The following is a 16,403-nucleotide window of genomic DNA, read 5'->3' as shown; positions in this document are numbered from 1 at the left end:
TGCAGATCTCTCGCACGCCCCCATACTGAATGTAACCCCAAACCATGATTTTTCCTCCACCGAACTTGACTGTTTCTGTGTGAATCTTGGGTCCATGTGGGTTCCGATAGGTCTTCTGCAGTATTTGCAACGATTGGAATGCAGTTCAGTAGATGATTCATCGGAAAAATCAACCTTCTGCCACTTTTCCACAGTCCATCCTTCCTGCAAGCTGTGGGCCTTGGCAAATGCAACACGATTTTTTAGTTGTCTTCTGTTTAATGCTGGTTTCTGAGCACTAATTCAGCCATTGAGACCACTGCGTGACAGAATTCAACAAACTGTTCTTGTAGATACAGGGGTTTCTGGTGATCAGTTGTTATGTAGCTCTGCTGCAGTTGAACAAGGGCTGGCCCTGGACTGTCGAACCAACAAACGGTCCTCTCGAACTGTTGTCTTACGGGGTCTGCCTGACCTGGGCCTGTCATGAACTTCACCAGTTTCTTCAAATCTTTTTCTTATCCTCTCCACTTGACGTTTAGATACATTAAAGATGTCTGCCACCTCAGCAGGAGACTTGGTCTTCAGGCTCTTGATGATCAGCACTTTGGTCTGTGGTTGAATCTTTGGCATGCTGTCAGAAGTCAGGATGCATTTCAAATGAAGGTTGGGTGTGCTGGGGTGGTTCTTCTACACACCTGGGAATGTGTTAATTACAGTATTTGTCACAGGTGACGCTCTAATCTGTGATTGGTTGAATCCTTTAAAGACGTGACAAGACTTTTGTCTAAGCAAAGTCTGACCTTTCTGTCCTAATTAAATATTTAAAAATCAAGGCATAAGATTTTATTTTGGTGAAATAAGCATAATCTAGAGGCCTTTGCCTTTCATATAAGCCACTTCTGATTCCAAATGATCAACTAGAAGTCAAGTTATTATTTGTTGTTCCTACAACTTGGATAGGCGACAAGACTTTTGTCAGGGTGTGTAGTTGCGTAGTGTTTCTTTACAAAGTGACATCGCCAACTACTGTCGTTTTTGTGGATCCTTGTGAACGGGGATCGTTTTGATAATGGTGTCGTCTGTATGTGAAAAAAGCAGAAGGAAAAACTTTTCCATTTTTAGTACATCATTGTCATGGAAACGTACCCTAAATTTGGTCTTCATATTACAAAAAAGGTTTTAATAGCAATCAATCCCTGGGACATAAAAATTGCCCATAGTTGAAGAAACAACCATATTTAACAAATCAGTACCTTGTTTTTGTAACTTAAAGTTGCTTTTAACCTTTGATTTTTGTTTCTATCTCACTCCCCTTCTCTTTATCCCAGTTTTTGCGTCTCTCCAGCACCACAGATCCTTCCAAGGTCTTCAATATCATGAGAGAACACTGGAAACTGGCACATCCCAACCTGGTGGTGTCAGTGTTTGGTGGTGAGAAAAGGTCAGAGGTCAAGACCTGGGTCCGAGAGGTGCTGAGGCAGGGGCTGGTTAAAGCTGCACAGAGCACAGGTGTCTTCTTCTCTCCACACATATCTCATTGTTTTTCATACATTTCCATGCTATACAAAGGATTCCATTATGTTACTTTCACAAATGTGTTGAAGTTGTAATATCTGATTAGAACTTTTGATTTATTGCCAGGCTGTAATTTTTCAGCATAATTGCCCTCTTATTTGTGAAAAGGTTTGCTAGGTTATGCCATGTGACTCTTTGTTTGTAAATGTCATACCTGAAAAGATCAATGAGATACAGAAGTGCATGACCACAGTTGTTTGAGCAAACTTCAGCTGTCATTTTGCCTTCTATTGTGAACTGTCAGGATGCAAGCAGTATGAATATGAATCATACTTGTAAAGTAAATAAATGCAAGTCATCAGAGGCCCAGTTACCAGGACACAAATTCATGCAGGACTAATTATTTCATCAACCTGGTTTGTCGGGATAGTTGCCCAGCAAGTTTTCTCTGTGTATATAGCCAAAAAAAAAAGTACATTTTACTAAAATAAAATAATGCACAATGCAATTTAAAAGGATAGTTCACCCAAAAATCAAACTTTTGTCATCATTTACTCACCCTCAAGATGTTCCAAACCTGTATGAATTTCTGTTGAACACAAAAGAAGATATTTTAAAAAATGTTGGCAACCAGTCAGTTGACGGTAGCCATTAACTTCCATAGTATTTTTTCCTACTATGTAAGTCAATGGCTACCATCAACTGTCTGGTTACCAAAAAAAGTTAATTTTGGATGTGGCTTATGTATAGGAGCGTGGATCATAAGCGGGGGGTTGAGGGAAGGCCTCGGCAGGTGTATAGGAGAAGCTGTGAGAGATTATGCCACTGCAACGTCTTCTGTCACTCTCAGTAAAGTGGTTCTCATTGGCATCGCTCCCTGGGGCCTGGTAAAAGATCACCAACAGCTCGTCAACCCTGAGGTAACACAACTTAAAAAGTATACAGTCCTGGTCAGAATCATTGGCACCAAACATGTAAAAAGAAGCCTGTGAAAATAAATCTGCATTGTTAATCCTTTTGATGTTTTATTTAAAAAAAAAATCACAAAAATCAAACCTTTCATTGAAGTAAAACAATTGAAAATGTGAGGAAAATCTCATTGTAAAATGTTTTCTCCAAAACACATTAGCCACAATTATTGGCACCCTTTTATTCAATACTTTTTGCAACCTCGTTTTGCCAAGATAACAGCTCTGAGTCTTTACCTACAATACCTGGTGAGGTTGAAGAACACCTGATGAGATCAGTGCCCAGTGACCCATTTTTTTGTGTTGATTTTAATGTTTGTTTTGGGTTATTGTCTTGATGGAAGATCCAGCCATGGCCCCAGATTTCTAGCAGAGGCTGTCAGGTTTTCATTATTTTTTATTTTTTTCCCCAATCCATCATGTCATGTATCTCAACAAGATGTCCAAAACCTCAGGCAGAAAAATAGGCCCACAACATTAAAGATCCAGCAGTATATTTAATCACACAAATGAGGTACTTTTTTATCCCTCTGTGCACCAAACCCATCTCATGGGTTCACTGCCAAAAAGCTCTTTTAGAAAACGGTCCTGTTTGAAGTTCCAGTAGTGTCTGGCAACTGAATATGCTGGAGTTTGTTTCTGGATGAGAGCAAAGGATTTTTCTTGCAAAGAGTATTTTTCCTTTTCAAACAACTTGTAGTGACATTTTTCTTTTTTTTTCTGACCACAAGACTTAACCAATTTCTGCAATTCTCCAGCTATGATCCTTGGAAAGTCTTTGGTCACTCAAACTATCCTCCTCACTGTGTGCTAGACAGACACGCATCCTCTTCCAGGCAGATTCATACTGTAACAACATCTGTTGATTGAAACTTATTAAAGGGAAAGTTCACCCAAAAATTATCCCATAATTTACTCACCCTCAAGCTTTCCTAGATGTATATGACATTCTTTTTTTCAGCCAAACATTATCAAAGTTATGTTAAAAAATATCCTGGCTCTTCCAAGCTTTATAATGAGAGTGAATGGTACCCCAGAATTTGAAGCCCAAAAAGCGCATCCATCCATCATAAAAGTAATCCATACGACTCCAGGGGGTTAATAAATGCCTTTTTTGTAAGAAAAAATATCTATATTTATAAGTTTATAAAGTATAGTCACTAGCTTCCTAGCACAGAGGATAGAGCCAGGATATTTTTTAATATAGCTCCGATTGTGTTTGGCTGAAAGAAGAAATTCATATATGCCTAGGATGGCTTGAGGGTGAGTAAATTATGGAATAATTTTCATTTTTGGGTGAACTAACCCTTTAATTATTGCCCTGATGGTGGAAATGGAAATTTCAATGCTTTAGCTATTTTCTTACAGCCACTTTTTTGTGAAGCTCAACAATCTTTTGCTTATTGTACAGGTTAGTTAATCACCGTTCTAAACTAATGCTCTGCTGCACAAACACACACATACAGACAGTAGTGCAGAAATGTATTGTGGACACTGTGATTTATCAATAAAATAGCTTAGAAACTGAAAAGTTCTAGTATATATTTCTTATTTAACCCACTGCAGTTTCATGACTGAACTAGATATTCTTTGGTTTTACCCATTGTGATGGATGATTTATAGAAGTTGGCCTTTGTGCTTCCTCGTATTTATACTCCTCATGGCTTGACAATTTCACTTTTCTAGTCACCCTGGTAAATATGATAAATACTTCAGAGATATTTTACTCATAAGAATTTCTAGGTGTACCAATAATTGTAGCCAACATGTATTAGAGGAAAACAAACATTTATTTCATAATGTGATTTCCACCCCCACATTCATTAGTTTTACTTCAATGAAAGGTTAGATTTTTGTGAAATTTTTGAAAGATCAAAAGGATAAACACTACAGATTTATTTTCACAGCCTTCTTTGATCATATTTACCAATAATTCTGACCAGGACTGTACTGACAATGGTGCAAAACTAGCATATTACTATAAATATACTACTATATACTGTAGTAATAAATACTACTAGTATTTCTCTTAGATAAAAATATATATTTTCAAAAACGAATTGAGCACTATTGGAACATTGCTGAAAGTCAAGAACCAAAACTAAATGTTCTATAAAATATGTAAAGGTTAACAATTTTTATCAATGAATTGTTATTCTAGAAATTTGAGTAATTTTTTATTTTTTTATTTTTTTTAATTATTAGCAGTACATTTAAATCATCTTACAAGTTGTGGTTGATATCTCCTCCACTTGTGTATCTGTTCATTCATTATACTGCAGATGGAAGTCAAACACTTCGCAGTGTGAGTTATGGTACCCAGGCAGTGCATATTGCATTATTTGTAGTACTAGGCCACTTGGACATTTTATGCATACCAAAAAAAAAAGCATACTGTTCAGAGTCTACATGTTCTGTACTGCATAAATAGATATAAAAAGAGAAACTAGCACTGCACACTGCATTTGCATATGGTTTACAGTCTTTCAGAACAACAATGTCTCTCTCTTTCTTTTAGGGAAGTTTCCCCGCAAAGTATTTTGTCAAAAACGCAGCGCGTAACTCTTGCTCTCTGGACAATAGCTACAAGGCTTTCCTTCTGGTGGATGATGGGACCATAGGGCGTAAAGGTGGTGAGGTCGGCTTCAGAGCCCGTCTGGAGGATTACATTTCACGTCAGCGTACAGGTACAAAATAAAATCCTGCTTTCAGGGCATTTTACATGCTTGAATGGCACTCGGGTCCCCTTAGGAATGGCCTATAAACTTGATGTTCATGATAGAATGTTACTGATGTAGAGATGACTTTACATTGCTTGGTTTCATTGCAGTTGTTTCATTGAACAGGAGTGCAACATGGTAACTAGCCATTCCTTGGTTTGAACAAGGGAGGTTTAGATTTTTGGCCACGTAATGGCCATTTTGGATATTACAAGAGAAGACAAAGCTTTAAAGGGTTAGCTTACCTAAAAATGAAATTTCTGTCACTAAGTACGCACCCTCATGTCGTTCCAAACCTGTGAGACCTTCATTCATTTTCAGAACACAAATTAAGATATTTTTGATGAAATCTGAGAGTTTTTTTTTTTTTATCTTCCATAGAAAGCAACAAAACCACATTCAAGGTCCAGAAAAGTAGTAAAGACATTGTTAAAATAGACAACGTGACTGCAGTGGTTCAGCCTTAATGTTATGAAACAAGAATACTTTTTGTGCGTAAAAACAAAACAAAAATAACGACTTTATTCAACAATTTTAACCTTTAAAGGATTAATTTTAACCTTTAAAGGATTAGTTCACTTTTAACTGAAAATTAGCCCAAGCTTTATTCACCCTCAAGCCATCCTAGGTGTATATGACTTTCTTCTTTCTGATGAACACAATCGGAGATATTTTAATAAATATCCTGACGCATCCGAGCTTTATAATGGCAGTGAGCAAGACCAACGAGTAAGAGCTGAAGAAAGTGTCTCCGTCCACATCCATCCATCATAAACGTACTCCACACGGCTCCAGATGGTTAATAAAGGCCTTCTGAAGCAAAGCGATGCGTTTGTGTAAAAAAAAAAAAAATTATCTAGCTTCCGCCAGATCGCCTTCCGTATTCAACTTAGGAAGAAAGCGCAATGCCTCTCGCAGTTCAAAAAGCTTACGCTACGTCCTACGCTTTCCCTATTCAACTTACGGAAAAGGGAATAGCTTAACAGACGCAACGCTAGTTCCTTTTTTTTCGTAACTTGAATACAGAAGGTGGTCTGGTGGAAGTTTTACTTCATAACTTGTTAAATACTCGTTGGTCTTGCTCACTGCCATTATAAAGCTTGGATGCGTCAGGATATTTATTAATATATCTCTGTGTTCATCAGAAAGAAGAAAGTCATATACACCTAGGATAACTTGAGGGTGAGTAAAGCTTAGGGTAATTTTCATTTGAAAGTGAACTAATCCTTTAAGTATTAAAGGCTAACAGGCTGATCATTCAGAAAGTGTCCATAGAAGGTCATGTGATAATTCATTTTGACACAGTATGACATTAGTAAGAGTTCAGTGATTCAGAGAACTGACATATTAATGATAATCAGTGAATATGTTATGTTAAGATCCGTGTAATAAAAGCAACGAGGAGTTTATACTTGTATGCACTTGCTGAAATACATCATCTCATGTGCAGACAGTGCAAGCATTGACATTCCTGTTCTGAATATGCTGATATCTGGAGAAGCGTCAATGCTGGAGGTGAGCAGATTCTGGTTTAATTACATGCAAAATGTCCTCAGTCCCATCTCCTAATTCTCTCTTATGATGCTTCTTCATTTCAGGCATTAGATATCTCTCTGAAGAATTCAATGCCCTGGTTGGTCCTGGCTGGTTCGGGGGGGCTTGCCAATCTTGTGTGCGACATCGTGGAGAACGTGCAGTCTGCACCGATGACCTCAACTGGAGGAGCAGAGAAGGAGGAAGGGACTCACAACATGGAGCTTAGAGAACGATTGGCGGAGAAAGTAATAAAATACTTTCCTTCAGAGCAAGAGATGGACAAACTTGTTGACAAGGTAAATGTCATACTATTACTCGATCATATAACATCAAAGTACTAAAAAAATGTTTTTTTTTTTTTTTTTTGAGTGCTGATTTTTTTTTTTTTTTGGTTCTTGTTGCTTGGCTGGTACCTGAAAGGTTTTAAGCGTCTACCAAAACAAAGACCTCATCTGCATTTATAACGCGGAACAGGAAGGAGCGGATGATTTTGACACTGTGATGCTTAAAGTGCTTGTTCAAGGTAAACTTTAAACTGTTTATTACAGTGTTTGTACATCTCTTCAACTTCTACCCCTTTGGTCTACAGTGGACCTATGGCGTGTATAATATTTGTTAAATCTTTTTTCTGTATATCATTTTTGCTGTGTGTGTTAGCGAGTAAAAAACACGTTTCGGGCTTTACTAATCCCTATGCTGATGAGTTGAGGCTTGCTGTAACATGGAACAGAGTGGACATTGCCAAGAGTGAACTCTTCAATGGAAACATCGACTGGAAGGTAGAGGATTGTGGGAAATATGAATTATCTTTTCAACTAGGGCAAGTTGTTGAGTGTTCCTGTACTTTAAACAGTAGAGCCTGGCACTGCAAAAGCCAAGGGCATGGGTTTGATTCCCAGGGAATGTTTGAACTGATTAAATGCTAGTAAGGTAGTTAGTAAATATCTTATGTTGCTTTGGATAAAAGTGTCTGACAAATGCATAAATGTAAATGGCAAAATTTAAAATATCTAAAGGAGGGATAACATTTTTGATAACACTTCAGTTTAGGGTCCAATTCTCACTAATAACTAGTTGCTTATTAGCATGCATAATTACTAGGATATTGGGTGTTTATTAGTACTTTTAAAGCACATATTAATGCCTTATTCTGCATGATCATATTCTACATCCCTTAATCCTACCCAATACCTAAACTTAATAACTACCTTACTATTTATAAGCAGTAATTTAGGAGTTTGAGGCAAAAGTCAAAGTTAAAGGGTTAGTTCACCCAAAAATGAAAATTCTGTCTTTAATTAATCACCCTCATGTCGTTCCACACCCGTAAGACCTTCGTTCATCTTCTGAACACAAATTAAGATATTTTTGATGAAATCCAATGGCTCCATACACTTGGCACAATGCAGTCAGGTAAGTACCGTTCTTCTGGCAACCGCCAAACCCAGACTCGTCACTTGTGATTCGTCACTCCAGAGAACACGTCTCCACTGCTCTAGAGTCCAGTGGCGGCGTGCTTTACACCACTGCATCTGACGCTTTGCATTGCGCTTGGTGATGTAAGGCTTGGATGCAGCTGCTCGGCCATGGAAACCCATTCCATGAAGCTCTCTACGCACTGTTCTTGAGCTAATCTGAAGGTTCAATGATTTGGAGGGGTGTCCCAATACTTTTGGCAATAATAGTGTATCTTAATTGGTCTTCCGAAGATGAATGAAAGTCTTACGGGTGTGGAACGACATGAGGGTGAGTAATTAATGTCAGAATTTTCATTTTTGGGTGAACTAACTCTTTAATAGTTAGTCAATAGTGAGAATTGGACCCTAATCTAAAGTACAACCAAATTTTTATACACACTACTGTTCAAATTCAAAAGTTTGGGGTCAGTGAGTTTATTTTTTTTTTAAAGAAAGAAATTAAAACAAGGACGTGTTAAATTAATCAAAAGTTACAGTAAAGTCATTTAGTACAGCTGTTTTCAACTGTCATAATAATATGAAGTGTTTCTTGAACACAAAATCAGCATATTAGAATGATTTCTGAAGGATCATGTGACACTGAAGACTGGAGTAATGATGCTGAAAATTCAGGAATAAATTAAATTTTAAAATATATTCAAATAGAAAATAGTTATTTTAAATAGTGATAGGCTAATATTTCACAATATTACTGTTTTGCTGTATTTTTGATCAAATAAATGCAGTTTTTATGGTATGTGGTGATAACCTGCTATTTCTGTCTTGGCATATGCAGTATGACGATCTGAAAGATTCCATGACTGACGCGCTGATGAACAATAAACCACAGTTTGTGCGTCTCTTCATTGACCACGGTCTGAACATTTTGAGCTACCTGACTTACGGCCAACTGGAGGATCTTTATAACTCCATCTCTGACAACTGCCAGGCCGGCAAACTGCTGCAGCAGATCCTGAATGAGCGCAAGAACGAGTTCAGCAATAAGAAATGCCGCATTAGCCTTTATGAGGTGAGATCTGGAAATTATCAGACAAATATCGGCAGATTAATTGGTCTGTCACACCCCTATAAGAACACCCACTGGAGGGCATAACATGGATTTCCCTTGCCAGTTATTCTGCTTGCCTGTAAAGAAAATTTATGAACCCATATTATGAACATGCAAAGTTCCACATTAAGCATTTTTCCATTGAAAACTATTATAAAAAAAAAATGCATAACATGAAATTTATTGTTGATATTCTGGGCTTATCTGCTTGCTTGTATATAGTATGAATCATCAATAAGATGTATACTGAATTTGATCTTTTAAAATCACTGTCTTAGTACATTAAGCATTTTAGACTGTCCCACTGTTTTTAAGTAAATACTTTGATGAGATGGTTGTATATGGATCACAAGTGCCCAAAACTTGCAGTTTGTTCACATTTCTTTGTTTTTCTTCTTTTGAGATGTTATTAATATTTGTGTTTACTAAATATACTGAATATTTGTGGATTGAAACTGATGCAAAATCGACAGGCCTGTGCTGCAGTTCTATAGATGTTTTGCCCGCCAGTCATGTGACTGAAAACTATAAATATGCACTGTTGTAAATTTCACCGATTTCTCATCCCAAGGTGTCCCAACTGCTGGAGAATCTGTTAGGGGAGGTATGCCGGCCTTTCTACAAGTCTGTACTCGGTGTGGACGCAAATTCAACCAAAAGAAAAGCTTTTAAGGTACCAGACTTTGTACCTAGTGCCTTAGAATTTAGTTCTGTCTATTCATTTTTCCCATTCTTCCATGTCTGCTCAGTCCCCAAATATAAAATGTCTTTAAATGCCACCCTACAGAAAGCATGCCAGGTCCTGCAGGGAGAATGTAGCTATCGGAAGAACTTGTGTAAGCATCCGTGGTTATGTCTCTTCATCTGGGCAGTGCTGCAAAACCACAGTGAGATGGCCATCTTCTGCTGGGAAATGGTAACATGCTTCTGATGAGTTATTGTCATAGTTGTAGGGATGCACAATGTATCATTTATGGAACGATTTCAGAGATTTTATGTTTTGTCATTATTAGTCATATTGGGTATTTAATTGTTCATACTCATTTCCCTTATTTTTATATTTAGATTACATGTGCTCTCTTTCAACGCTCACTTAGTTAATATTCACCCAAATTTATTAATTGTCAAAGTAAAATCAAACCTCAAAATATATATACTTTATACTGTATATAAACTATATACCTTAATAAATATAAATAAATAAACAAATAAACAAACAAATATATATATATATATATATAATATCTATCAGTGGTGTTTTAAAATGAGGAGGCAGCGTCCTCATTTATGTCCCTGTTACACAATTTTCCTGGTTAAGTTAACATTTCATAAAAAGAGAGACCAAATACAATTCTATTTTGTATTTTTACACTATGTAATGTTCTATTTATTAAAACCAAGTATACATTTCATCAAGTTAGTGTTTTTACGCATTTTTACCTTTATTCCAAAATAATAACTAAAGGCAGTAACAATTTAAACAATATATATTATTTATAAACTAATATTCAGCTTTTCTTTTTAATAGTCAATTTATTTTCAGCAGTCATCAAGCTTCACAATAGTCATTCACTCACAGACACTCACAGAAGATGTACCTTTAATTTCACCACACTGATTGCTCACTAAAAACCCCCGCAGTCATCATGTTTTCAGGCCATTTCAAGTTTGATTTTGACATGAATTCAAGCGGTGATATCTAAGTGACAATTGTTTACTTACTTTTTAATTAGTTTTCCCATTAACGCCATCACTGTATTCATTCAGAGCGATGTGACGAGAACACGCACGAAAACAAGAGCCGGGATTTATCGCACGAACCAATCATGTCCAATTGTATCCAATCATAGTGCGATGGAGGCACTGCCTCCTCTCACGTGACTTTCCCCCATTCATTCTCAGTTACCCCCCACTAAACCCACTGCACGCTTTGGGGGCTCTGCTTTGTTTCTATGAGCTGAAGGGAGGCACAAAAGACACGGACTCCCCACTGTAACTTCATCTGCGGGTGTCGCTGTTCGACAGTGTTTCTTTAGAAAAACAAGTGACTTTTACACTTTTTAATGTCAAATTTTGCAACATTTGCATTGTTTTATTTTTGTAATATCGATTCTTTTCTTATCCAGTTTTTTTGAGGAGGCACTGCCTCCCTTGCCCCTGATATTTATATTTATATTTATATTTATATATATATATATATATATATATATATATATATATATATACATACATACATATACAGGTGCTGGTCATATAATTAGAATATCAACAAAAAGTTAATTTATTTCACCAATTCCATTCAAAAAGTGAAACTTTTTATATTATATTCATTCATTACACACAGACTGATATATTTCAAATGTTTATTTCTTTTAATTTTGATGATTATAACTGACAACTAAGAAAATCCCAAATTCAGTATCTCAGAAAATTAGAATATTGTGAAAAGGTTCAATATTGAAGACACCTGGTGCCACACTCTAATCAGCTAGTTAACTCAAAACACCTGCAAAGGCCTTTAAATGGTCTCTCAGTCTAGTTCTGTAGGCTACACAATCATGGGGAAGACTGCTGACTTGACAGTTGTCCAAAAGACGACCATTGACACCTTGCACAAGGAGGGCAAGACACAAAAGTTCATTGCAAAAGAGGCTGGCTGTTCACAGAGCTCTGTGTCCAAGCACATTAATAGAGAGGCGAAGGGAAGGAAAAGATGTGGTAGAAAAAAGTGTACAAGCAATAGGGATAACCGCACCCTGGAAAGGATTGTGAAACAAAACCCATTCAAAAATGTGGGGGAGATTCACAAAGAGTGGACTGCAGCTGGAGTCAGTGCTTCAAGAACCACTACGCACAGACGTATGCAAGACATGGGTTTCAGCTGTTGCATTCCTTGTGTCAAGCCACTCTTGAACAACAGACAAGCGTCTCGCCCGGGCTAAAGACAAAAAGGACTGGACTGCTGCTGAGTGGTCCAAAGTTATGTTCTCTGATGAAAGTAAATTTTGCATTTCCTTTGGAAATCAGGGTCCCAGAGTCTGGAGGAAGAGAGGAGAGGCACACAATCCACGTTGCTTGAGGTCCAGTGTAAAGTTTCCACAGTCAGTGATGGTTTGGGATGCCATGTCATCTGCTGGTGTTGGTCCACTGTGTTTTCTGAGGTCCAAGGTCAACGCAGTCGTATACCAGGAAGTTTTAGAGCACTTCATGCTTCCTGCTGCTGACCAACTTTATGGAGATGCAGATTTCATTTTCCAACAGGACTTGGCACCTGCACACAGTGCCAAAGCTACCAGTACCTGGTTTAAGGACCATGGTATCCCTGTTCTTAATTGGCCAGCAAACTTGCCTGACCTTAACCCCATAGAAAATCTATGGGGTATTGTGAAGAGGAAGATGCGATATGCCAGACCCAACAATGCAGAACAGCTGAAGGCCACTATCAGAGCAACCTGGGCTCTTATAACACCTGAGCAGTGCCACAAACTGATCGACTCCATGCCATGCAGCATTGCTGCAGTAATTCAGGCAAAAGGAGCCCCAACTAAGTATTGAGTGCTGTACATGCTCATACTTTTCATGTTCATACTTTTTAGTTGGCCAAGATTTCTAAAAATCCTTTCTTTGTATTGGTCTTAAGTAATATTCTAATTTTCTGAGATACTAAATTTGGGATTTTCCTAGTTGTCAGTTATAATCATCAAAATTAAAAGAAATAAACATTTGAAATATATCAGTCTGTGTGTAATGAATGAATATAATATACAAGTTTCACCTTTTGAATAGAATTAGTGAAATAAATCAACTTTTTGATGATATTCTAATTATATGACCAGCACCTGTGTGTGTGTGTGTGTGTGTATGTATGTATGTGTGTATATATATATATATATATATATATATATATATATATATATATATATATATATATATATATATATATATATATACCTTTTATACTGTACCTCTCGGCTTTGTGATTGTTTATATTGTCGCAATTGCATTATTGCACAGTTCTGCAAATAGTTTAATTAAAGTAGGATATCTAACTTTACCTGCATATATACAGTACACTCACATAAAGCAATTTATACTATATAGCAAATCTCAACTGCTTGACTTTTATTTCATCATAAAATGTAAAGATATTATCGCCCAGGCCAGCTCTATAAAGTTGAATATAAAAGCATGTCCAACTTTATCCATTTACCTACTACGGCGATATACTATATAGCAAATAGTTATTGCTTGATTGCTGGTATTGTCCCAAAATTTTATTGCTATATCATTGCTTTATGCAACTATAAGGCATGAAGATATTATAAACATCAACATCATGATTTTCTGTAATGCTTTGAAACTTTTGAGAAAAGCTCAATACAAATTTATTTGTATTTATAATGTTGTGATGCCTAAATTCACTTTTAGCATTTAAAAAGACCAATTTAGACCAATTTTACTTATTTATCTTCTCTCTCAGTGCGGCGAGTCGGTTCTGACGGCTCTGGGAGGATGTAAGCTGTTGAGGGAGCTGTCTAAACAGGGGATTGAGTCAGAGGCCAAGATTTCCATTAAGGAGATGGCCATGAAGTTGGAGAATATGGCTCACGGTATGATGCGTGAAAGTATTCGGTTTTTGGCATCTTATAAACCCAGTGATAAAAGAAAGTTTTAACCCTCCGTTTTCTTCCTCGTATTTTTTTTTTGACAGATGTGTTTAGCATGTGCTACCAAACCAAAGCAAGTGATTCCTATAAGCTACTGATTCGCAAGTCTCGTATGTGGGGTGATGCCACCTGTCTGAAGATGGCCATGGCCGCTGACGCCCGTGTTTTCTTCAGCCACGATGGAGTACAGGTCTGTCGACATGCAAACAGTCAATAATAGGATTTTTATTTATTCATTTATTTATTTTTTTTAAAATAAGGTTAGTGTCTGTTTTTTTTTTTTTTTTTTTTTTTTTAGTCGCTTCTGTCTCAGATCTGGTGGGGTGACATGGAAAGAGGAACTGAGTTCTGGAAACTGGTGCTGGCTCTGATCATTCCTCCTCTCTGCTACACCAACCTCATCAAATTCAGGTCAGTACTTCAGCCTTGCAAATTTCCGGTAATACTTTACAGTATGGTCCCATTAGTGAACATTAGTTAATACATTAACAATGATCATTACATTTGTTATAGTATTTATTAATCTTTGTTAATGTTAGTTAATAAAAATACAACTGCAACTTTATAATTGCGGTACCTGTCAAAAGTTTGGAAACATTACAATTTTTTTTTATGTTTTTGAAAGAACTGTCTTATGCTCAATAAGGCTGCATTTATTTCAGAAGTGACAGTGATGATAATTATAATGAAGTTTTCTATTTAATAAATGCTTTAATACATTTAATAAATGAAAATAAATGCTGTTCACTGAACTTCCTATTCATCAAAAAATCCTGAAAAAGTATTTCTACAAAAATGTCAAGCAGCAAAACTGTTTTCAACATTAATAATAATAATAATAATAATAATAAATAAATTTTACCTGAGCATCAAATCAACATATTAGAATGATTTCTGAAGGGTCATGTGACACTGAAGACTGGAGTAATGATGCTGAAAATTCAGCTTTGCATCACAGGAATAAATTACATTAAAATACATTAAAATAGAAAACAGTTCTTTTAATTTGTAATAATATTTCGCAAAATTACTGCTTTTACTGCATTTTTGCAGCCTTGGTGAGCAGAAGAAAATCAAAATCATTGAAAAATTTTAATGTTTCCAAACTTTTGACCGGTACTGTACAACACTCCCAAGAAAATATGTTTTGTTTGATACATTTTGATTATAGAGAAGAGAGAGGAAAAAAAAAAGTAACACCTGGAAAATGTCTTTATAAATTAGCAGTGATGTGAAAATTAGTAAATAATAGTGAATTATCAACTAATGTTTCCATTTTTACAAGCTGTGTTTAACATTATGTACATTATATATTATATAACATAAATGTACTGCATAGTAGGAATGTCCAAGTTCTTTCTTTCTTGCAGGAACGAGGAAAACACAGAAAGGGAGAAATCACTGATGGCACCTCCACCCTCAGCAACAGACTGCCACTATGGAGAGACTGTCTTCTCCTTCAATGACATCAAACACCAGTAAATTAGGTTTCATTTAATACTTCATGCATAAATATAAGATCTCTGTAGACAAACATGCCTTTATCTGTGATCTTCTTATAATATTCAGCAGTGAAGCCGAGCAAGATGACTCAAATAATATCAGACGACCAACAAAAGGTTTGACTGTGCATTTGGAAACCCATGGGTTTATGAACAATTTACACAGAAATTTGTTCATTAATTATCTTTTTTGGTCTTTTGATTTGATCAGGTTGACTGAAATTTGTTGCCCTTATTGTCTTTTCCTGTTTCTTTCTTCCTGTAACAGGTACTCCTGCATACGGCAAACCTAAGCAGCCCTTTCTGTTGTCCCGCTGGAGGCAGTTCTGGTACGCTCCTGTCACTTCGTTTATCGGCAACGTTCTGATGTACTTCCTCTTCCTGTTTCTGTATGCCTACGTGCTATTGGTTGACTTCAAACCGCCTCCTCCTGATGGCCCTGCCCCTTCCGAGTATGTGCTGTATTTCTGGGTTTTCACTATCGTGTGTGAGGAGATTCGTGAGGTGAGTGGCAACACTGGTTCTTCACTTGTAAACAATCAGCTTAAAAATGATCAGTGTTGGGGGTAACACATTACAGCTAACGCGAGTTATGTAATCAGATTACTTTTTTCAGGTAACTAGTAAAGTAATGCATTAATTTTAAATTTACAACAGTTATTTTTTCAAATACTGTTTTCCCATTTATTGACTGACACCTCCCTTGCCCCCATGTTGAGAGAAATCGGGAGTAAGCGCAGAGGCGTTGTGTGCCGTGTAAACATGATATTATAGTTCTAGAGTTCTGTAGTACATGTTATTCTAGTTCTAGACTAAATGTGAGCATGCATTTACTCATCTCATTTGCACAAAACATACAGTATTGCTCAAAACGAATAAAACGGAAATGCAAACTCAGAATATAACGCAAACCTGCAAAAATTAAATGTTACTTTTAAAATATACTTATGTATTAAATATGTATTTAATCTCATTTTATGAACCAAT

At 36.5% G+C, this 16,403-nt stretch overlaps 1 protein-coding gene across 4 annotated transcripts in view; it reads left to right on the top strand.

Annotated features, from left to right (window-relative positions):
• The window catches only part of LOC127523421 (transient receptor potential cation channel subfamily M member 4-like), a 74,840-nt gene that overhangs the window by 46,361 nt on the left and 12,076 nt on the right, over positions 1-16,403 (top strand). The window contains exons 4-19 of one of the 4 annotated variants that reach the window (XM_051914091.1): positions 1,311-1,491; positions 2,248-2,417; positions 4,984-5,152; positions 6,636-6,700; positions 6,784-7,017; positions 7,142-7,244; positions 7,379-7,500; positions 8,975-9,208; positions 9,819-9,920; positions 10,035-10,163; positions 13,728-13,857; positions 13,959-14,104; positions 14,213-14,325; positions 15,285-15,392; positions 15,484-15,533; positions 15,685-15,920. The exons of the other annotated variants lie outside the window; for them this stretch is intronic. Of the exons in view, the coding sequence (XP_051770051.1) occupies positions 1,311-1,491; positions 2,248-2,417; positions 4,984-5,152; positions 6,636-6,700; positions 6,784-7,017; positions 7,142-7,244; positions 7,379-7,500; positions 8,975-9,208; positions 9,819-9,920; positions 10,035-10,163; positions 13,728-13,857; positions 13,959-14,104; positions 14,213-14,325; positions 15,285-15,392; positions 15,484-15,533; positions 15,685-15,920 (2,292 nt within the window). The remainder of the gene's footprint in view (positions 1-1,310; positions 1,492-2,247; positions 2,418-4,983; positions 5,153-6,635; positions 6,701-6,783; positions 7,018-7,141; positions 7,245-7,378; positions 7,501-8,974; positions 9,209-9,818; positions 9,921-10,034; positions 10,164-13,727; positions 13,858-13,958; positions 14,105-14,212; positions 14,326-15,284; positions 15,393-15,483; positions 15,534-15,684; positions 15,921-16,403) is intronic. 4 annotated transcript variants of the gene reach the window in all.

Source organism: Ctenopharyngodon idella, chromosome 12, assembly GCF_019924925.1.
Source record: "Ctenopharyngodon idella isolate HZGC_01 chromosome 12, HZGC01, whole genome shotgun sequence".
Taxonomy (NCBI): domain Eukaryota; kingdom Metazoa; phylum Chordata; class Actinopteri; order Cypriniformes; family Xenocyprididae; genus Ctenopharyngodon; species Ctenopharyngodon idella.
The sequence above is the reverse complement of the archived record's forward strand: the minus strand, read 5'-3'. Positions and strand labels throughout refer to the sequence as shown.